The sequence below is a fragment of the Cervus elaphus genome, chromosome 23 (assembly GCF_910594005.1).
Source record: "Cervus elaphus chromosome 23, mCerEla1.1, whole genome shotgun sequence".
Taxonomy (NCBI): Eukaryota; Metazoa; Chordata; class Mammalia; order Artiodactyla; family Cervidae; genus Cervus; species Cervus elaphus.
The window spans coordinates 64,510,020-64,534,112 of record NC_057837.1 but is presented as its reverse complement, the minus strand read 5'-3'; the positions used below and the strand labels follow the sequence as shown (position 1 = coordinate 64,534,112).

The 24,093-nt window shown below is 42.9% G+C and overlaps 1 protein-coding gene and 1 non-coding gene across 8 annotated transcripts in view; both read right to left on the bottom strand.

Moving 5' to 3' along the window:
* The window catches only part of PHF20 (PHD finger protein 20), a 135,891-nt gene extending 112,524 nt beyond the window's left edge, over positions 1-23,367 (bottom strand). For 4 of the 7 annotated variants that reach the window (XM_043884386.1, XM_043884389.1, XM_043884391.1 and 1 more), the window contains exons 1-2: positions 23,242-23,367; positions 1,321-1,435 (exon numbers count right to left, since the gene is read on the bottom strand). In XM_043884386.1, the coding sequence (XP_043740321.1) occupies positions 1,321-1,403 (83 nt within the window). In that variant the 5' untranslated portion in view covers positions 1,404-1,435; positions 23,242-23,367. Of the gene's footprint in view, positions 1-1,320; positions 1,438-11,523; positions 11,865-21,949; positions 22,038-23,241 lie in introns of those variants that run through there. The other 3 variants (XM_043884387.1, XM_043884388.1, XM_043884392.1) reach the window with 3 other exon arrangements.
* On the bottom strand, positions 14,995-15,124 carry LOC122682318. Its single transcript, XR_006337334.1, has one exon.
* Positions 23,368-24,093: the final 726 nt, after the last annotated feature.

The following is a 24,093-nucleotide window of genomic DNA, read 5'->3' as shown; positions in this document are numbered from 1 at the left end:
TATGAGAACACTTACATGAATTTTTTAAAAACACCCAAAGTGATGCTAACTAGTATTATTTATGGATACATACAGTAAAAATGTAAAACATGGGAAGGACAGAACTAACTACAGGATGCTGGCTGCCTCTAAGGAAGGCAAGAGTGGAACTGAATTGGAAAGGGCATAAAAGATACTACCATTATACCAGGAACATTTCATGTCCTTTATTTTTTTTAAATATAAATGTTAAATATTAAATATAAATGTTAAATATAAGTGTTAAAATTCAGTAATTCTGGGTGACAAGTACACAGATTATCTTACAGTTAGCTGTACTTTTGAACTTTTTCAATATTTTAATTTTTTCTCCAAATCTAAAAAGAATTCTTTCTCTTGATTAAGCTGCCTTTAAAAATCCTGAGGGAAACCAAGAAAGGGAAATAATTACAGAAACAAGCAGGTGTTCAAAGAGTCTAATTCTTATATCACATCTCCCAGCCCCAAAAGGCAGCAGAGACATATTCTACCCCATTTCCCCTGCTTCTCTTCTCATCTTCTCCTTCTAAACACCAGGCGCTGGTCAGCCTGTCTATTTTGACACTGAAAAGCACTACAGTCTTCCTTATAAAAACTCATAGAAAGGTTTGAATTTTGAAATCCTCACTTTCACTTTAAGCATAAACAAAAGACTAAACTCTAGGATATCCTCAACAACAACCACCACTTTACAGTTTACAAGGCCTTTCCCCACACATCCTGTTATTTGATTCTCAGAAAAACTCCGTTGAGGTCGGTATTACTAATACCCACATTTACAGATGAAGCTGATGCTCAGAGTGGCTAATTACCAACCAGAGGTCACGATTCATTGACAAAGTTGAGATTACAACCTCTCAGTTTCTAAACCTAATCATCCCTACGATGCGATGACTAAGTTTCAACTGTACAACAACACACCCAGAAAACAGGAGGGGTTGTTTGCAACACACAAACTGCTCTGATCTACCCCCCTTTTCTTCATTCTTCCATCTCTGATCTTTCAGACAGGCAGCCAAGAATAAGTTGCCACTAATAACTCTTCCCTTCCCTGTAGCCACTCCTGCTTCTTCTTCCCATAACTCCTGCAGATGAATAGGCAGAAAAGGGAAATAGATATAACTAGATGGTTCCCTCAACACAGGGATCCCAGCACCAAAGAGAAAGATATTACCACAGCTCTAGACTTAAGAGTCAGGGAGCAGGAACACACTACAGAAAAGCCTAGGCTACCCCTCTTTATGAGTGCTGGCAAATGTCCTTTACTGAAGGGATTTAATTAACAGAAAAATGTAAAAGTACCAGTTTTTTAATCGGTCCCGGGCTTCCAACTGGGCTCCCACTTCAAAGCTGATTCCTCGTCTGTTAGGTGGATGCTTTGTCATTTTCAGTCATCAACGGGGCTGCTTTTATTCTCCTGAAAAAGCCAATTAAATATTTATGAAACTTAGGCAAAGTCTGCCCAGAGTGGAGTATCACTCACTACACATAAAAGACAAACAGGCATTATTCAAAACACAAAGCTCCAGGAAACGGCGTCAGCGCCCTGCTTTACTCCTGCCCTCATCCTAGCACAGGTGTGCCCTCCACTGGTTCCTCCTCCTCTAACACACAGCATCTCGTATCTCTAGAACTGGAAGAGTGCTACGTTGCTCCAGTCACCTCCAACTCTTGTCGACCCCATGGACTGTAGCCCCCAGGCTTCTCTGTCCTCGGGATTATACAGGCAAGAATAGTGAAGCAGGTTGCCGTGCCCTCCTCCAGGGATCTTCCTGACCCAGGGATGGAACCTGTGTCTCTTACGTCTTCTGCATTGGCAGGCAGGTTCTTTACCTCTAGCGCCACCTGAGAAGCCCCCAACACTGCTTACCAAAAAAGATTCACCTGTAAGGGGGACTCCTCAGAACACCAAAGAAAAAGTCACTCAGAAGTAAATTTAATCATTTGCTGAAGACAAATGATAACAAACATCTGCTGAGAGACTTTAGAAAAACAGTCCTCAAGACCAAAAGAGACACAATTCCTGGCCTCCTGAAGCCTCCAGGCTACTGGGGGGAAAAAAATGTAGCCAGTAAAACAGACAAATGACTTAACTGCAAACTGCAACTGCTATGATTTTTAAGTGCTACAAAGGAAGGAAACAAAAGCTGAACTCCGATTTCTGGTCCTTTACTTTTGGAAGGCTGGACAAGAAATGTCTATTTATTCATTGTTTGTTCTATCCATATTTTCTGCTGCTTCTTGAGTAAATTCTGACAAAGTGGGATTGGTGATCATTATCCATATGAGTAAAATTGACCTTTAGGGGCTAGTGGTGGTTTTGCTGGAGATGTAGCCACTCTGAGCTCCGAGCTCTTGGGGCACTTGAGCAGGCCACCTCCATATAGCAAGGCCAACTCCCAGTAAATTCTCTCCCACTGAACTTTGGATCCCAAGCAATGCCAGAGCACTGTCAGGGCAATATCTGCCTCATATTACAAGGGCAATCTTTGCAATAGATGAACGAGGAATAATCACAGAAGTGGGTCCTCATATCTAATGTGTACATACCATCACATTTTCTTGCAATATATTACATGAAAAAGGAGGATATAAAATTATATCCCTCTGAACTCACAGTAAAACTCATGTGCATTTAAAAAAAAAAGACTGGAAAATAAAAAAAACAGTTTGTAAGTGATCTCTCCCTCTTAAAGTTTCCTAAATTTACAATTTTTCACACTGGAAATTTCCCATGAGGAAAAAAAAATGTACACGATGAGCTATCCATTATATTAAACAACTCATTCCAAGGGGCTGATATTGGAGAACACATAAAGCAAATACCAGACTAACACAGGAACAGGTGACAGTTTCAACTGAAAGGCTATGTCAAACAAGAGTATTTGGATGATATGGACCCTAGGAAAGGGCAAGTCAGAGGTCTGACTGGCTATACTTTACACTCTCCAGGAAAATGAGATATCAAACCTAATATAAGTAAACAGTCTTCGTTTTGACTTGCCTGAAAAAGCACCTCAAATTATCTTTTTGACTTCGTGTATACCAAGTAATATTCAGATTAATAGTTTTGCCTCTCAGATTATATGAAAAGATGATGGTACACAAGAAAAAAGAGTGGCACTGAAAACTCACCAGAGCAGCTAGTATTTATTAGACTTCATGCAGGGAGACAGTTCCCTTTTAGAGATGGCATTAATGTAATAGGATTAAATGCTTGGCCTTTAATTCTCAACCCCACCCCTTATTATCGGAAAAAATTTGGGTGAATTACTTAACCCCTCAGAATTTGTTTTCTCTCCCTAAAATGGGGATGGTGATACCAGGTACCTATCTCCAGGCAGTGGATGTGAAGACTAAATGAGATAATCCATTTAAGGAATGGTATAAGGACTATATAGTTAGCAGCTAATTATAATCCTATTATCACATAAGAAGAAATTTGGTTTAAAGTAATTGGGCTAAGGTTATGGTGCTAAGTGACCAGCCCCAGCACAAAAGCCCAGGTCTGCTTGATTTCTGAATTAATTCTTTTACCACACAGCTTCCCTAAGGAGGCCTTCCATTAAAATACAGGAGTGTGGGAACAAGGCAGTGAATGAAAATGAGCAAATTATTCTTAATGACTCAAGAAAACCAATTCCTCTTGAGGCAGAATTGTTGAAGGTCTTCCTTATCATGAACTGAAACAGGTTTCATTGTAACTCTGACCCATTTATTTGAAGCTCCACTCTGATACCAGTCAGAACAAGACTAAGGACTAATCTGACTTTTATGTCCCATGCCCAAATCCCTCTACTCCTCTAGGATGGCAGAGTTTGTTTTTAAATTTCACATTAATTTATTCAACAAATCATTAGTGAGCACTGTCAGAAAGGCACTGTGCTGGAAATCAGGAATCAGAAATCCAACTCAGTCCCAGCTCCTGTCCGCCCAGGAAGACAAACACAAACACTGAGAAGAGATGAAGGGGCTCTAACAAAGGGCAAAGGGAGGGACAACTGTCTGAAAGTCTCAATTTAATTTGACAACATCTACTAAAGAATAAAAAATAGTTCAAGACAGAAGTAGGAATTAAGATTACATAAGTTTTTACTTCTTACATTTAAACACACATTTTTCTCAAGCTGCAAGAGGGCTAAGATTCTGTAGCTTTTAACTTATGCATTCTACAGGGCCTTAGATTTTTTCTTCCAAAAAGTTCTAGTTCCAGAATAGGAAGAGGAAATATGTTCAATAAAGACACCCAGGAAAACTATGAAAAAAAAAAATCTGATGCAATCTGTACTCATATATGATTCCATTTTAAAGACCCTGGCAGGACTTCAAACTACTCCTTTACATTCAAAATTCCCTACAGGGAATTCCCTGGTGGCCCAGCAGTTAGGGGTCATGGGTTCAATCCCTGGGGGGAACTAAGTTGCCATGCAGCAAGGTCAAAAAAATTTTTTAATTAAAAATAAAATTAAAAAAACAAATTACCCTACAGTGTGTGCTCACTGCTCCACAGGAGACAAGAGAGCCTAGTTTATTTCCTTAAATACAGTATTTGCAGTCAGTGGCCCTGTACCAATGATAATGAATCCTTTAAATGTATACTGTGTAACACAGTTTAAAGGGCACTTTCACAAACAACAAACTTGGAGAAAATAACTTCAACACATATGACCAAAGGGCTAACTTACTTTATTAACAAGGAGTGCATATAAACCAAGAACAAAAGAGCCAAACAACTCACTTAAAAATGAGCAAAATGAAAGGAAAAAAAAAAAAATGAGCAAAATGGAAAAAAAAAAAAAAAAAGAGCAAAATGTGAGAACTGGCAGATTCCCAGGTAGGGAAGGGAGAGGCTTGTGGGGAAGAGGGGCAGGAATAATACAAAGATCTAATAAGCATATGATTATATTATCCTTATTCATGTAACATCATCCTAAACTAAAGGAAATCCAAATCAAAGTAACAACTTTTCACTTTTCAGGCTAATAATTTCAAGATAAAATACCCAGTGCTTTCGGGGATGAGGGAAAAATGATACTTATACTCTGTTGGTAGAAGCATAAATTGGAAAATCCTATCTAGAGGCAACTTGGCAGTATCTACAAATATGCAAATACCCACAACCCAACAGACCCATATCCAGTGACACCCTATGGATACATCCCCCAAAGTCTGCCAAATTACCTGTGAGGATGAACAATAAATTTCTGCAATTAAAATGCCCATCAAAAGAGGCCCACTTAAATGAATTATGGCCATCTATACAACAGAATACATGGAACAACAGACTGGTTCCAAATTGGAAAAGGAGTATGTCAAGGCTGTATATTGTCACCCTGCTTATTCAACTTATATGCAGAGTACATCATGAGAAACGCTGGGCTGGAAGAAGCACAAGTTGGAATCAAGATTGCTGGGAGAAATATCAATAACCTCAGATATGCAGATGACACCACCCTTATGGCAGAAAGAGAAGAGGAACTAAAAAGTCTCTTGATGAAAGTGAAAGAGGAGAGTGAAAAAGTTGGCTTAAAGTTCAGCATTCAGAAAACTAAGATCATGGCATCTGGTCCCATCACTTCATGACAAATAGATGGGGAAACAGTGGAAACATTGTCAGACTTTATTTTGGGGGGCTTCAAAATCACTGCACATGGTGATTGCAGCCATGAAATTAAAACACACTTACTCCTTGGAAGGAAAGTGATGACCAACCTAGATAGCATATTAAAAAGCAGAGACATTACTTTGCCAAAAAAGGTCCGTCTAGTCAAGGCTATGGTTTTCCCAGTAGTCACGTATGGATGTGAGTGTTGGACTGTGAAGAAAGCTAAGTGCCAAAGAATTGATGCTTTTGAACCATGGTGTTGGAGAAGACTCTTGAGAGTCCCTTGGACTGCAAGGAGATCCAACCAGTCCATCTTAAAGGAGATTAGTCCCGGGTATTCACTGGAAGGACTGATGCTGAAGCTGAAACTTCAATACTTTGGCTACCTTATGTGGAGAGTTGACTCACTGGAAAAGACCCTGACGCTGGGAAGGATTAGGGGCAGGAGGAGAAGGGGACAACAGATGATGAGATGGCTGGATGGCATCACCGACTCAATGGACATGAGTTTGATTAAACTCCAGGAGTTGGGCATGGACAGGGAGGCCTGGCGTGCTGCAGTTCATGGAGACGCAGAGTCGGACACAACTGAGCAACCGAACTGAACTGAACTAATACAACAGAATGTGGTACAGCTATTAAAAGGTAAAATGGTAAGCTGTAGATGCTGATATGGAGCCATCTGCAAGATACACTATCAAGTAAAAAAAGCATGGTGTAGAGGCAGGCATACAGTATTACCTCTTTAATACAAATAAACATATATACAGACAGATCTATTATATGCATACTCTATGCATGTTTCTTCCCTCTAAGAAGGAACAAAATAACTGTTCAGTAGTTCCCTTAATGAAAGGAATAGAGCAAGAAAATTTAACTTCATTTTTTAATTTTATTGTTTGAATTTTCTAACCTTAAGAATATCTACTACTGCGGGTAAGAATTCCTTAGAAGAAATGGAGTAGCCCTCAAAGTCAACAAAAGAGTCCAAAATATAGTATTTGGGTGCAGTCTCAAAAATGACAGAATGATCTCTGTTCATTTCCAAGGCAAACCATTCAATATCACAGTAATCCAAATCTATGCCCCAACTACTAATGCCAAAGAAGCTGAACAGTTCTATGAAGACGTACAAGACCTTCTACAACTAACACCAAAAAAGATGTGATTTTCATCATAGGGGATTGGAATGCAAAAGTAGGAAGTCAAAAGATACCTGGAGTAACAGGCAAGTTTGGCCTTGGAGTACAGCATGAAGGAGGGCAAAGGCTAACAGAGTTTCACCAAGAGAACGCACAGGTCACAGCAGACACCCTCTTCCAACAACACAAGAGAAGATTCCACACATGGACATCACCAGATGGGCAATACAGAAATCAAACTGATTATATTCTTTGCAGCCAAAGATGGAGAAACTCTATAAAGTCAGCAAAAACAGGACCAGGAGCTGACTGTGGCTCAGATCATGAACTCCTTTCTGCAAAATTCAGAATTAAATTGAAGAAAGTAGGGAAAACCACTAAACCATTCAGGTATGACCTAAATCAAATTGCTTATGACTATACAGTGGAAGTGACAAATAGATTCAAGGGATTAGATCTGATAGACAGAGTGCCTGAAGAACTATAGACAGAGGTTTGTGACATTGTACAGGAGGCAGTGATCAAGACCATCCCCAAGAAAAAGAAGTGCAAAAAGGCAAAATGGTTGTCTGAGGAGGCTTTACAAATAGCTGAAAAAGAAGTGAAAGGCAAAGGAGAAAAGGAATGATATAACCATCTGAATGCAGAGTTCCAAAGAATAGCAAGGAGAGATAAGAAAGCCTCGCTTAGCGATCAATGCAAAGAAATAGAGGAAAACAATAGGATGGGAAAGATTAGAGATCTCTTTAAGAAGATTAGAGATACCAAGGGAACATTTCATGCAAACATGGGCACAATAAAGGACAGAAATGGTATGGACCTAACGGAAGCGGAAGATATTAAGATGAGGTGGCAAGAATACATGGAAGAACTATACAAATAAGACCTTAATGATCCAAATAACCACAATGGTGTGATCACTCACCTAGAGCCAGACATCCTGGAGTCCAAAGTCAGGTGGGCCTTAGGAAGCATCACTACGAACAAAGCTAATGGAAGTGATGGAATTCCAGTTGAGCTATTTCAAATTCTAAAAGATGATACTGTAGAAGTGCTGCATTCAATATGCCAGCAAATTTGGAAAACTCAGCAGTGGCCACAGGACTGGAAAAGGTCAATTTCATTCCAATCCCAAAGAAAGGCAATGCCAAAGAATGTTCAAACTACTGCACAATTGCATTCATCTCACACACTAGCAAAGTAATGCTCAAAATTCTCCAAGCTAGGCTTCAACAGTATGTGAACCAAGAACTTCCAGATGTTCAAGCTAGATTTATAGAAAAGGCAGAGGAAACATCAAATTGCCAACATCCGGTGGAAAACAGAAAAAGCAAGAGAGTTCCAGAAAAACATCTACTTCTGCTTTATTGACTACACCAAAGCCTTTGACTGTGTAGATCACAACAAACTGTGGAAAATTCAAGAGGAAGGAATACCAGACCACATTACTTGCCTCCTGAGAAATCTGTATGCAGGTCAAGAAGCAACAGTTAGAACTGGATATGGAACAACAGACTGGTTCCAAATTGGGAAAGGAGTACCTCAAGGCTGTCTACTGTCACCCTTTTATTTAACTTATATGCAGAGTACATCATGCAAAATGCCAGGCTGGATGAAGCACAAGCTAGAATCAAGACTGCCAGGAAAAATATCAATAACCTCAGATATGGAGATGACACCCTTATGGCAGAAAGTGAAGAGGAACTAAAGAGCATCTTGATGAAAGTGAAAAAGGAAAGTGAAAAAGTTGGCTTAAAGCTCAACATTCAGAAAACTAAGATCATGGCATCTGGTCCCATCACTTCATGCCAAATAGATGGGGGAACAATGGAAACAGTGAGAGACTTTATTTTCTTGGGCTCCAAAATCACTGCAGGTGGTGACGGCAGCCATGAAATTAAAAGACACTTGCAAAAATAAAAAAATAAAAGACACTTGCTCCTTGGAAGAAAAGCTATGATAAACCTAGACAGCATATTAAAAAGCAGAGACAGTACTTTGCCAACAAAGGTCCGTCTAGTCAAAGCTATGGTTTTCCAGGAGTCATGTATGGATGTGAGAGTTGGACCATAAAGAAAGCTGAGCGCTAAAGAATTGATGCTTTTGAACTGTGAAGTTGGAGAAGACTCTTGAGAGTCCCTTGAACTGCAAGGAGATCAAACCAGTCCATCCTAAAGGAAATCAGTCCTGAATATTCATTAGAAGGACTGATGCTTGAAGCTCCAATACTTTGGCCACCTGATGTGAAGAAGATTCACTGGAAAAGACCCTGATGCTGGGAAAGATTGAAGGCGGGAGGTGAAGGGGATGACAGAAGATGAGATTGTTGGGTGGCATCACTGACTCAATGGACATGAGTTTGAACAGGCTCCGGGAGTTGGTGATGGACAGGGAAGCCTCATGTGCTGCAGTCCATGTGGTCGCAAAGAGTCGGACACGACTGAGCCACTGAACTGAACTGAAGAATGTACTTCTTGGGCTTCCCTGATGGTTCAGTAGTGAAGAATCCGCCTGCCAATGCAGGAAACATGAGTTTGATTCCTGGTCCAGGAAGATCCTACATGCTTCGGAGCAACCTAGCCTGTGCACAACTACTGAGCTGTGCTTTAGAGTCCTGGAATGGCACCTACTGAACCCCATGCACCCTGGAGCTCATGCTCCACAACAAGAGAAACCACTGCAACAAGAGAAAACCTGCACACTGCAACCAGACACGAGCCCCAGCTCACAACCAGAGAAAAGTCCTTGCAGCAATGAAGACCCAGCACAGCCAAAAATTAATTAATTAATTAATTAAATTATTTTTTAAAAAAGAAAGAATGTGTATCTTAGGACTTCCCTGGGGGCCCAGTGGTTAAGACTCTGCTCTTCCACAGCACAGGAAATGGGTTAAATCCCTGGTCAGGGAATTAAGCTCCTGTATGCCATGCGGTATGGGGGGAAAACAAAAAAGATGTGCAAAGCCCCTGTATGTCTAGCACAAAGTAGGTGTTCAAAAAACAGCAGCAGAATTTTCTGAATTCAGAATGTATTTATAGTTAATGTACTGACATGGACTCTGGATTTTATCTTGGGAGAGGTTTAAGAGTACTGTAGCCATGGTAACTGGAGGCCCTGCCCTCAGCAACCCTAATGTGCTGGGGAGAAGAGACTTAGAACTCAAAATAACAAAGAATTTGTGATAGGTGGTCAGGGAACAAGACCTTTCAACGAGTTGGCTCTCATCAGGGTTAAGAGAAAATAAACTCTGAAAAGATTGGCAACCTCCAGAAACTACAGAATGGGCTTTACAATAACCTTAGAGTGCTTACACTAGGCTTGGAATTCAATCTCCATTAAAGGATAATGGTGCCTTTTAAAGTTAATGTATACCTCACACCAGCCGAAATGGCTATCATCAAAAAATCCACAAACAGTAAACGCTGGAGAGGGTGTAGAGAGAAAGGAATCCTCCTACACTGTTTGTGGGAATGTAAACTGGTACAGCCACTAGGGAGAACAGTATGGAGATTCCTTAAAAAACTAAAAACAGACCTACCATATGACCCTGCAATCCCACTCTTGGGCATACATCCAGAGAAAAGCATGGTCTGAAGACACATGCACCCCAATATTCAGTGGGGCACTGTTTACAATGGCCAGGACATGGAAGCAATCTAAATGTCCATCAACAAAGGAATGGATAAAGAAGATGTGGTACATATAATATTATTCAGTCATTAAAAAAAAAAAAAGAAATAACGCCATTTGCAGCAACATGGGTGGGCCTACAGATTGTCATACTAAGTCAGACAAAGAAGGAGAACTATCCTATGACATCCCTTATATGTGCAATCTAAAAATAAATGATACAAATGAGCTTCTTTATAAAACAGAAACAGACTCACAGGCTTAGAGAAAGAACTTATGGCTGCTGGGGTGAGGGATGGGGGGAAGGGATAGTTAAGGAGTTTGGGATCAACATATACCCACTGCTGTATTTAAAATGGATAAACAAGGTCCTACTGTATACAGCACAGGGAATTTGGCTCATGTTATGTGGCAGCCTGGATGGGAGAAGAGTTTGAGGGAGAATGGATACATATATATGAATGGCTGAGGTTCCTGCTCCCTGCTGCCAACTACCTGAAACTATCACAACATTGTTAACCTGCTATACTCCAATACAAAATAAAAAGGTTAAAAATATAAAAAAAAACAAAATAAGAAAAAAATAAACTTAATGTTAACCCCCTTTCAAACTGAAGGACACTTCAAGCCAAAGACCAGCTTAAATCTTTATGCCCCCTTCACTCAGTTTTTACTGAGAGCCGGCTCTGTGCCAGGGCCCCCAAGATGGACGGCAGGAGGACGGGACACCCCGGGCCCTGTTCTCTAGCAGGGAATGCAGAAACACGATAACACATATGCAAATAAGATCATTTCTGGGAGAGTAAGTTCTGTAGTGGAAAACCCAATGAAACAGCGTGAGCCAGTTAACGTGGCAGGATCCTTTAGATGAGGCTGTTAGACAGAACTCTGAGGAGCTGAGGTCTGAGCAGAGATCTAAATGACAAGGAGACTACTATGTGAAGATCTAGGCGGAAAAGAATTCTAGGCAGAGGGGAAGTCCTAGAGGCAAGGTGTCTCAGCAGGAATGAGCTCCCCTCCCAGTCCCCCACAGCCCTGAGCCTGGGAGGTGGAAACCCTGGCTGCAACCCAGCAGCCCTGACTACAGTTCCAGAAGAGCATAGTATCAGCAGGTCCAGGGACACCTACAATTCACAGGAGGAAGCTTCCGAGGGAACTCTTCCAAAGTTCCGTCTTGGGGGAAGGCCAGGCAGTACTTAGTGATGGGAGCAGACAGGTTTCAGACTCAGATTCTGACCAGTCCTGGCGCCACTTGTTGCCTGCTAAGTGAAGATGAGAAAAATCACTGAGCCTCCCTGTTTGCCCTTCTATAAAAGGGGACTAATAACCCCTACCTCCTGGGGTTGTGAGGCTAAGCAAGCTAATGGATGTCAAGTGCTCAGGACAGTACACACCAAATACTCAATATTGGTGATAAAATGGCTGCGTGATAGTAGTAGCACCAGCAAAAAGGACATCAAACACAAAGGATTACAGTCACTGTTATTATGCAACTTTAACAAATAGTATTCAATATAACAAACATAAAAGAGCACATCTAGGGATTTCCCTGGTGGTCCAGGGGTTAAGAATCCACCTGCCAATGCAGGGGACATGGATTCGATCCCTGGTCTGGGAACTAAGATCCCACATGCAACTAAGCCCTTGCGTCACAACTACTGCCCTCAAGGTCTAGAGCCCAGGCTCCACAACAAGAGAAACCACTGCAACCAGAAGCCCATGTACCATAACTAGAGAGTAGCCCCCACTTGCTGCAACTAAAGAAAGCCCATGAGCAGCAACACAGACCCAGCACAGTCAAAAATAAATTAAAAAAAAATTTTTTTTTTAAAGAGCACATCGATAGTCCTAGAGAACTGACAAGTTGTTTCAAGTAGGGGCAAAGGCCCCTCCATCACTAATTTCTCCTCAATGGCATAGAAAGAAGACTGAGTCTAAAGCCAATCATTACCACTCCCTCAAGCTTACCCAAGTTACACTGAAAGAATTGGATTAGCCTCTTTTACTTGAGAGGGTAGAGAAGGAAACAAGGGAAGAGGGGAGGAAAGGAAGGAGGAAGAAAAGAAGTAGGCAAAAAAAAAAATTCCCTTACCCTCTTCCCAGATACTTGAAATGCTTTCTCTAGAAGTCAGTCTTTTTCTACCACAATTAAAATTCAGACAGACAACAAACACAGGTTGAGCTTACGTCTTCTGAGTTACTGAGAATGAACTGGTTAAATGAGGGGCTCTTCCCAGAAACAGTGGAAAGGAGCCCAGGCTTAACTCCAGAATATATTTGCTGAATGCCTGACCTTTGGCACATTACTCAACCTCACTGAGCTAATCATCTTACCCTCACAAGTTCCTTCTCCTTTTCTCCACATCACAGTTTGAGGTCCCAAGACTGGCCAATGTGCCAAGCCAAGAACATGGGCATTGCCTTCACATCTCATTCTCAGTCACCATTTTGTCACACCTACTTCTAGGTTTCTCCCACTATCCAGTGGCTGCCCAGTTCAGGGCCCCATCAGTTCTAATCCAACTACTGCAACAACTCTCCGGCTTCCCAGGTGGCACTAGTGGTAAAGAACCTGTCTGCCAAAGCAGAGAAGTGAGTTCCAATCCCTGGGTCAGAAAGATCCCCTGGAGGAGGCCATGGCAACCCACCCCAGTATTCTTTTTTTTTTTTTCCACCCCAGTATTCTTGCTTGGGACATCCCATGGACAGAGGAGCCTGGCAGGCTACAGTCCATAGGGTCACAGAGTCTCACACGACTGAAGCAACTTAGCACACACAACAAACGCAACAACTCTCAGTAGAGCTCAAAACCTCCAGCCACATGCTCCCCGGATCCAAATCAATACTGTCTTATAAGCTGACTTCTGAGTGGTTATTTTATGATAGACACTATTCTAAGTGCTTTATATATACATCATCTCATTTAGTGTCTACCTTATAGGTTTGTGATGAGAATTATTATTGTCATTTTAGAGATGAAAAAACTAAGGTTCAGAAAGTAAGCTGCCCAAATGACAAAGCAACCAAGTACTGGGGCAAGGAACTGAATGAATCCAGGTAATCTGACTAGTCAACTAACGGGGGCTACTCTTCATCAGTGCTACTACACTAATATTTCTAAAGTAGAAATCTGATCATAAGACACCTCTGTTTAAAACTTCAGGTTATATGTCAATTACATTTCAAAAAAAAAAAAAAAACCTTAGTAGTTCCCTTAGAGAACAGAGTTCAAACTACTCTGTGTAGCATCGAGGCCTCCAGTGAGTTAGCGACTATGACCAAGTCAAACCAGGGGCTGTTAAAGATGGTAACTTAAAAGGAGTGGAGCAGACAATCAGCAGAGGGCCAACGGCACATGGTGGTTAGGAGCCAGAATTCTAAAGGGACTACCTGGATTTGACTACCATGTTCCAGATAACCTTGCACAAGTCATTTCCTCTCTGAGCCTCAGGCTACTCATCTGTTAAATGGGGATAGTACCAGTACTTACTTCATACCTTCCTATAGGTGCTGTGAAGATAAAAATTACTTAACACAGGGATTTCCCTGTAGTCCAGTGGTTAAGAAATCTTGCTTCCAGGGCAGGGGACACAGATTCGATCCCTAGTCAGGGAACTAAGATTCAACAGGCCACATGATGCAGCCAAAAAAAAGCAAAAATTACTTATCAAAGAGCCTGGCACATGACAACCTCTCAAGATTATTACTGCTTATGCCTCCCACACACCCAGACTCTCTGCAATGCTGCTTCCTCTCTGCCTGGTCCTTCAGATGGGGCTCAGCCATCAGCACCTCCTCAAAGGGCTGCTGGGCCAGGGCCCACCCCATTATTCACTGGTGGCAGCCTTGCCTGCTGCGTGGATCACAACCCAGCACTCTACACTGAGACTGCCTGTGTCTGAGCCAATCTCTCCTCAGGCATTTAACTCCTCACAGGCACCCCCAGAGTCTAACAAGCAGCACCCTTACTTGGCAGTCAGATGCTCCTTTAATGAGATAACCTTAGTTTCCTCGTTGACAGAGAGAAAAGAAAGAGATCAGTATCACCCATCTTAGGAATTCAAGGAGACAATTCCATGGAGACTCTTTGAAAAGTGCTCTCCACAGGTAAGTGTAGGAACTGGTATTACCCCACAGCGGTAAGGCAGAGCACAGGGAACCAGGCACCTGAAGACAGACCAGAATTTCACCGCTGCAGCCTAAGAAAAGCTGGACTCTGTTTTCAGTCGCTGGGAGGGCTCTATAAATGGTGTCATGCAGCTCTGGAGTGGGTTTGTGTGGGCTCTTTTTAGGGAAGGGAATCTTTTTTAAAACATACCTGACTAAACTGTTCTTACAGAATTCCTTAATTGAATCACTATATTACAAAGGAAAACAATTTGGAGATGGAGTCATTACCCCATGGGACCTCTAAAGACATTTCCCTAAATTACAACCAACTCACTGTGCATGGGGTTTTAAAGATAAATAAAAATTATTTAATAGTCAATTAATTACCTTACTCTTTAAGTATTATCATTCCTGGTCTTTATTATTAATACCAGGAGATGGCTAACTTTTACTGAGTTTTTTTTTTTTTTCTTTTTTTTTTTTTTTCATAAATGTCAGTAGTGGAACGACCCACCCTTTTTACTAGCAAAGGGTAAACAGAAAGCTACTGTATTTCTCTAGGACATTTACAAAGAGTTATCTTCACCTTCAGAAGAAACTGAATAGAAGTAAATGTCCACTTTACTGTGTTTTTATCACATGCTAATCCATGAAAAATACTTTATTCCCAACAATGCAGAAAAGTTGGCAGTATTATCCTATTTTTCAGAGGAGGGAAAACAGAGCAAGTAACTTGCTCTTGGTCACCTGGCTAGGAGGAAGAGCTGGGATTTTAAAAGCAGGACCTACTCCAAAACCCACTGTATTTATACTGCATTTAAAAATAAGGCCTTGGAATAAAGAAGATGTGGTACATATATACAATGGAATACTATTCAGCCATAAAAAAGAATGAAATAATGCAGTGTGCAGCAACATGAATGCAACTAGACATTATCATACTAAGTGAAGTAAGTCAGAAAGAGAAAGACAAATACTATGTGACATCATTTATATGTGGAATCTAATATATGACACATGCATGCATGCTCAGTCGTTTCAGTCATGTCCAACTCTTTGCAACCCCATGGACTGCAGCCCACCAGGCTCCTCTGTCCATGGGACTCTCCAGGCAAGAATACCAGAGTGGGCTGCCATGTCCTCATCAATATATGACACAAATGAACTTATTTACGAAACAGAAACAGACTCACAGACATAGACAACAGACGTGGTTGCCAAGGGAATGGGCAGTGGAGGAGGGAAGGACTGGGAATTTGGAATTAGCAGATATAAACTATTATACATAAGATGGATGAACAGCAAGGTCCTACTATATAGCACAGGGAACTATATGCAATCTCCTGGGATAAACCATAATGGAAAAGAATATTGAAAAAAAAAAATGTATGTATGTATATAAGCAAGTCACTTTGCTGTACAAGAAAGATTGGCACATTGTAAATCAACTATACTTCAATTTTTAAAAACTAAACTAAAATTTTTTTTAAAAAGGGCTCTGAGGGAATTCCCTAGTGGTCCAGTGGTTAGGACTTTGCACTTTCATTCCTGGGGGCCCAGGTTAGATCTCTGGTGGGAACTAAGATGCTGCAAATATCGTGGCCAAAAAAAAAAATATTAAGGCCTTTGAACAACAAGGTCCTACAGTATAGCACAGAGAACTATATTCAGTATGACATATTCAGTATACTCCTATGATAAACCATAATGGAAAAGAATATTCTTAAAAGGACCTATATTTGTATAAATGAATCATTTTGCTGTATAGTAGAAATTAATATAAGTCAACTACACTTCAATTTAAAATATATACATGTGGGGCTTCTCTGGTGGCTCAGTGGTAAAGAATGTGCCTGACAATGCAAGACACTCAAGTTCGATCCCTTACCCAGGAAGATCCCATATGCCAGAGAAACTTAGCTGGATTCTTCCACAGCTAAACAAGACTCACCTGTGACCTGAACATTACACGTCTAGCACTTAGAAAACAACTTTGAAAAAGTGTCCAGACAACCTATCACACAATTATACACAGCAGCTCTACTTGTAACAGCTAAAAAAAAAATAATAAAATAAAATATATGAGTCGGGGGGCGGCGGCGAAGGAGGGGAGGGAAAAAATAAAAATAAAAAAAAATAATAATAAAATAAAATATATACATGTTTTATAAAGGCCTTCGAGAAACCTGAACACTAATGATATTAAGGAATTACTGTTAAATTACTTTGTGTGAAAATAAGAAACAAATTTTAAGTGTTCTCTCTTACAGAGAGTACTAATGTAGTTACAGATGAAATATCAAGAAACAAGATCAATGAGGGGATTTTACAAACATTTTATAAAAGGAATGAAACAAACAAAAAAAGGAATGAGACAAATTAGTGGTAACATATACTCAACTCTTCACAGCTCACCAAGTTTTAATAACCTTATAAGTTAGATTTTCTTATTCCCATTTTACAGATTAGGAAATGGAGAGAGGGCAACATTTACCGATATTTCTAACAATAGATGTGAGGCTAGTATGATACTTGAGAGAGAAAACAGGTCCAGATAGGTCAGTAACTTGCCATGCTGGAAGTCTGTCTCCAATGTCTGTGCCACAGGCAAAGTCCCAGGAGGTTTGAGCCCCACACCCACATGACATGGAACCCCAAGCGAGTGGCAGGTACCTCCAAATTCGGGTTCTCTGCCACCACATACCGTGCAGCCTGGACATGAAAGGGGGCATCTTTAACTATCATGCCTTTCTGAATTGCAGATGCATAAATATCATACAGGGCAGAGCATGACCGACTTCCTACCCATCAAAGCACTCTGGACAGCATTCACCACTCCATGAGACCAAGGGGCTATCAAGCAGCCCAAACCAGCCATACTCCGGAGAGTCCCAAGAAGGGGAGAAAAGCAGCCTCAGCTGAGAGAGTTGAGCTTCTACAATTGAGGGACGTTTCCACGGGCAGGAACGGAATCCGAGATGAGGTGGCACAGCCACATCTTCTCTCAGCAGTGCCTCAGTCCTGCCTTTTAGGCTGCCACCTGTTTGCTGCTGTGACCAATGTGACTTATTCAAGCCCGGAGGGAGAAAGCTAAGGCAGCTGCTGAGAGGAGGATGTATGAGCACCAAACTTGAAGGCAAAGCAACCTGGGTCATTAGCCAAGTGACCTTGGACAAATAAATTACTTAATCTCAGTTTTCTTGTCTACCAGGTGAGAATAATAGATAAACTGTAAATGTTCAATAAGATCTAACAGAGTGCTCCAAAAACTGCTAACTAAAATGCCCACATAAGCAGGCAAGAGTTCCATAACCTAGAAATCCCAGCACCTGTAGAAGCAAGGTAGATATGTCAATCCACCTAGCCACCCACCTTTTCCACACAAATAAGAGACCTCATGAAAATCAGGTCTCTACTAGGACAAAGAGAACCAAAGACTCATCTAAGATGCCTGGGAGTCAGTCTTTAAAATCCTAGAATTATGTTGCTGACAAGGGATAAGCTCTTATCAAATATGTTAGTGTTAGTCACTCAGTCGAGTCTTGACTGTTTGCAAGCGCATGGACTGTAGCCAGCCAGGCTCCTCTGTCCATGGAATTCTCCAGGCAAGAGTACTGGAGTGGGTAGCCATTCCCTTCTCCAGAGGATCTTCCCAACCCAGGGACTGAACCCGGGTCTCCTGCATTGCAGGCAGATTCTTTACCGTCTGAGCCACCAGGGAAGCCCCAGTTTAAAACCCTTCCCCAGGCCCCTCCTCTTCCTCCTTCCCCTAAGTCCCCTGATTCAGGCACCACCTCCCTTTCATATTGATACAACTGCCCTGTTTATGTTTGGCGACTCATACTCAGCTCCTAAAATTTTACATGATTTCTACAACCTCATCTCTTCCATTATTTGGCCAAAGAAAACAAAGGACAGCTGGATACCCAACACGAGATCCAGCAAAGCTGTTACAGCATCATTACAAATCAAGGTTTCAATTTTCAACAGGTTACCCCAAGGTTAATCAACAACCTGTAAAGGGCAGTTGCTGAAATGAGTAAGAGAGAAATAAGACTTTCTCCAAGCTTACAACTAACCAAGGAAGCTCTGACTAAGTACCCATTTTGGTTTAAAGAAAAAAATTTTTTTAAAAAAAGGTCATCAAGAAACAGGTAAACTTTCCCCACACCCCCCAATCAGAGGTTATATACACCTCTGACCCCCAATCTGGGAGACCTGAAGAGAAGAGGGCTAAAAGCATGACATTCTCTTTCCCCAAACTCCAGTCAAGGGCAAACTACCTGCTTCATTTTTAAATTTCGTTCTATCTACTCTGCTAATTCAAAGCAAAAATGAAAGCTGGGGTAAGGAGGAAGGGAAGACATTTTTTAAATACACATCAGATAAGAAAACCTATAAATAAAGTTGTGTGTAAACTACAGACTCCTTCTTTGTGATTCAGGGAAGTAGCTAACACTGAATAGAGAATTCAAGAATTCTTTGGGAAGCTTAGACAGTTTTGAATGAACTAAAGCATGGAAATGGCAGAGACACTGAGGCAGAAGAATGCTTAAGTTGGGTTTGAGGACAAGCTGGCTGCCTTGGCTAGAGGAGTCAGTGGCAGAAGTGACTCCAACACGGAAATGACTGGCAGCAAGCCCAACAGAGCACGTGAAGGAAATTAGATCTGCTATAACAAGCACCCACAGGCACTGGGTTTCTAACCAAGGTACGGACAAAGGCTCAGAGCACAGTAGACCTTCAAGATAATCAGCCCCTCGTTTTACAAATGGGGAGAATGAGGTCCAGTGGCATTAAGTGACTTGCCTGAGGTCTCACAGTGAGTGGAAGTGCTGGGATTAGGGCCAAATCAAGATCAAATTTGTTACTGAAGAGGATCTATCTAACACTCATGTGAGGGAAGGGGCGGGGGGGTGGGGGGCGGCAGGGTGAGGAGAGGACAAAAATTCGGGTTTGTCCTGATTAGGGCCCAGAATAGGATTATGGTGGGGAAAGGCCACAACAAGTGATAGCCAGGGAAATAGGTACAGATGATCTGAAAGGAAAAGCCCACTAAGACTGAGAGACAGATGTGGATACAAAAGGAGAAAAAAAAAATAAAAAAAAAAAAAGGAGAGAGCGCATCGGAAGGTCAAAGAGTAATGTCATATTCCCAGCACATTCGCCTTGGTGAAACTCCCACAGATACCAAAGTGCAGGCACCTGCCTCTGCCAGGCCCATCTCTGGAACCGAGAAAACCAAGGACTGCTTGGTAATTCCAACACCTGTGACCCTGCTGACTTGGGTTATCTCAGACTCATTATCCATGGTAGGATGACAGATGAGGAACCAGAGAGACAAGCTGGCTGGTCACTATATGGGCTATGCAGTATTTACTAGAGTGATTTTATGTCAAGAGTTATGATCAAGGGCTTCTCTGGAGGTCCAGGAGTGAGGACTCAATGCCCTCACTGTCAAGGGTCTGGGTTCAATCCCTGGTCTGGGAACTAAGATCCCACAGGCTATGCTGCACACCAAACCCCCCACCCCCGAAAAAAAAGTTATGTTCACCTTTAAGCAAGAAATAGTTAAGCATTTAAATTTGACAAAATAAATAGGATTCAAACTCCTGGAGAAGTTCTAGCCATGATTTCAAAAGCTAAATGCTAGAACAACTGTAACTGAATATAAACAGTAGTCCTCCAAAGAGGACTGTGGCCTTGTATAAACTTTAAGGGATACACATCTAGATAAAGAAAAATAATGCTCCAGAATAAGGCTAACCACCACCTTCCTACTTTCACAGAGAAATCTTAAACTTTGCGCATAAAACCTAACTACTCAAAGTGTAGTTCAATAATATTAACATCACCCGGGAATTAGAAAAGCAGATACTTGGGCCCCACTCTAAACCCACTAGATTAGAATCAGCATTTTAGCAAGACACTCCCCACCCTAGGTGATTTATTTGCACATTCAAGTTTGAGAAGCACTGGTGCAGAATACTTTAAGGGTGAACTATACATAGCAGTACATAGATAGGGTACCAATCAGGCAAATAAGATACAAAGTACCTCTTCACTTTCTGTACACCATATTTTATTAGGTACTGCTCAGACAGACCTACAGTGTTTCTTAATGAATCTGGTACTTACTAATGATCATATGATATAAATGTGGGATCTATTTCACTTCCTGAAATAACACAGCTCCAGGGTTTTCATGCACATGAAATATAAAAATGCTTAGTTCTTCTGAAAATACAATAATGATTCATTTTATTCAAGTTCCAACACGGAGTTCAGCACACTTCACCACAAGCCCCATTAATTCCTACAGGTTCCTGGGAGTATCATTAAATCCCCCAGCATCACTGAGAAGCAGGTGCTTGGCAAACATCCAATCTTCAAATGAGATTCAGAAGGACGCGGTCCTGAAAATGCAGTATTTTTCTGCCTTGTCCTGCCAGGGTTGCTTCTCAGGCTTATACTCTCTCCCGCCCTGAGGCCTCATACAGCTGCACACTCAAGTACTTCCCCAAAAGGAGAAAGGTCAGAGGTGTCATTATCCCATAAGCACTTGAGATTCCAGCTGTGGAGAAATTAATCTGGTTCGGTTCCGGCTGAGAAACCCTGAGTAAGATCTGGAAAGACAGAGGGAAATACAAAAGAAAGAGCCTACTGAGAGGCTCTTAGGAGAGGACATTTGCAGATTTTAAGGTGGGGGTTGGGGGCAAGGTTTGGCAGATAAGTGAGAGGATCACAGGGAGAGATAAAGATCCATCTCCCACCTCTACTCCAGGAATAAAAAGAGTGACCAAGAGATTCCTCCAAAAGACCTCTTTTCTTGATAAAAGGAAGGAAAAGAGCCAATGAGGAAGCTTAGGAGCTGGAAGCAAGACTAAGAATCTCTGGAGGGTTTTTTTGTTTTGTTTTGTTTTGTTTTCCAATGAAGGGAAATAAAGCAAAGGAGAAAGCAGTATCCTTCTAACCAGAATCTTATAAGCAGCAGACCATCAGGAGGATTAAGAAACCTGTGAATAACCAAAGAAATACAAGGGGGGATTCGTTTTCAGTTTAAATCCAGTGCTGGGGAGTCAGGCAGCCCTGGACTTCAGGCTTCTTCCAGAGTAAGGGGAAGAAATGGGACTATCTTTACAGCCACCAGTAAGCAGAGCAGCGTCCAAAGGAAGAATCGAATGATAAAAATGCCCGGGGATAGAGCAAGCCAAGAGAAAGAGTTCCTGTTAGCAGAAAGATGAAAGATAAAGTAGACATACGAAAGACAACATGCAGGCACCCCTTTGGGATGGGCGGGGAGATCCTCCCCCAGGGGGAGGGGACTTCAGGAGGTAAGACTATAGGAAGTGAGTACAGAGAAAAGGCCACAGAAGCAGAGAAAGTGCCATGCTCAAGAAAGATATTTATTCATCAGAGGAAGGAAGACGAAAGGTGCACTTACCTGACAGGGAGAGCACCTAAAGGAAAATGGGGCTCCAAAAAGGGAAGCTGAGGAAACAAAATCTCTCCGATGGCTGCAAAGCTCAAGAACCACGGACCACTGTCTGGAAATGAGCAAACTAAGAAAAAAGGTGTGCCCTCCCAGATTTAACAAACATCAGGACGGTGGCTGCACGCTGAGAACTGTGTAACCAAAAGTAGAGCGTGGGGGGTGGGGGGTGGGGACAGGAAACAAACACTTTCAGATATGAAAATCTGGAAATAAGGTGGTCCGATTTGGAGAACTCACAAAAAAGGGTGGAACCCCAAGGATAGAGTGATTGGAAAAAGCTGTGAATTCCCTTGTGTAAATACAAATACCTATCTTAAAATTTCAGGATTTAGACTTCATTTCGGGTAGACTCTGGACACTGGTGCTCTCCCAGATTTTGAAAGGCTGGGAAAAGGAATCGGCCCCTAAATTTAAGACATTCTGGAGAGCATTCTGCGAGATTTCAGGCCTGGAAAAGGGAAGTGTCCCCTGAATTTGTGGGAACATAAGTATCCCCAAAACTGGTCACTGGACCCCAGATTTGAAACTCGCTAAATGGGAAGAACCCTCAGATTTAAAAGGGGACGTTTATTCAGAGTGGAGTCACGTAAAGGGAGTGTCCTCCCAATTTGGGGGTCGTGGGTCAGGGGGTACCATCCTCAGTTGGGGAGGCTTTGGAAATTAAGATAAAATCCCAGGGATAGAGCTTAAGAAAGAGGGTTGCACCGATCACATTTTCTAAAAACTACAGAGAAAGGGGACACTCCCATAGTCGGGGGCTTGAGAAAGGGGTGTGCTCCCCAGAACAGGATTAAAGAGGCTATAAAAGAAAACGCGTTCCCAAAGCACAAGGCAAGGGCAGGGGTGGTTGGTGGAGCTCTCGGGGGCCACACAAGCTCAGGATCCGACCCTAGTCCTTCCCCCCACCCGCAACACGGCCCGCTCCGCGCCCTGGGCCCGCACCCCGCGGCCCAACCTCCTCAGGCGGCGCTGATTGGCCTCAACCACCGTCACTCCCGCAGGCAACCCTGGGGATTGGGCGCCACTCGCACGCCCGCCACGCTCTCAACAGCGGTCCCCGGGCCTCCCTCCGGGCAGGGCAAGCGGGGCCAGGCGGGGAGCGCGGCCGGGCAGGGGACCGGAGCAGCGGTGGCGTCCGTCACCGTCCCCGCCCGCACGGCGCGCGCGCGCGCGGCGCGGGCCCGGCCCGACCCGGCCCCAGCCAGCCGGCTTCGCCTCGCCGCGCCTCGCCGCGAGCTCACCTCACAGCCCCGCTCCGGCTGCGCCGCTCCAGGACCAACCGACAGAAGGACTCTGCGTGCTGCGCACCACGTGACCCCCGGGACGCGCCCAGCGTATCCCCCGCCCCCCACACACACGCACCATCGCCACCACCGGGTGACGCAGCTCCTCAGCTGCCCCGCCCTCGGCCCCTCCCCACCCGATCACCGTGGCGACGGCTCAGGCGAGCCACGCCCACTGCCCTGACGGGCGGGAACCTGCCTGCGCCCGGATCCGGAGCACGAAGTCCCCGCTCACCCATAGCCACTGTGATCACACGAAGCCCGGGACTGGACCCTATCCGTCATCTGTTAGTTATGCCTCCTATATGCGCCTCGAAGCCTCCTACTTCTCTCCATCCTGCTGCCAACACTCCAGTCTAGTCCGCCATCAGATGGTTGTCCTCTCCACCCACTCTTACTCCTTCCAAACCGTTCTTCGTGCTCAGACAGCAAGAGCTTCTCCAAACGCAACTCTGTTCACAGCCATCTTCATGCTCTAAGCCCGTTGCCCACTGTTCTTCAGATTAAGATCCAAATCTTCACCGTAGCCTATCTGCCAGACTTTTCAGAGCCTGTACTAACTTGCCTCTCTCATGTTCAAGCGCATTCAACTCCTCCACTTTCTCAAGTGTCTTCCAAGTCCTCACACAAAGTCAGGTTCCTTCCCAACCTAGAGTCTTTGAACCGCTCCTCCTGCGCCTTACCTCATTAACTCCTCGGAAGGGATTCCAATTACTAGTGTGACGAGGAGCTGTATTCTACCTCCCGGGACCACGGTCGGAGTTGCAGCCACCCACAAAGTGTCTGAAAAGTTTTCCCAGTGGAACTTGG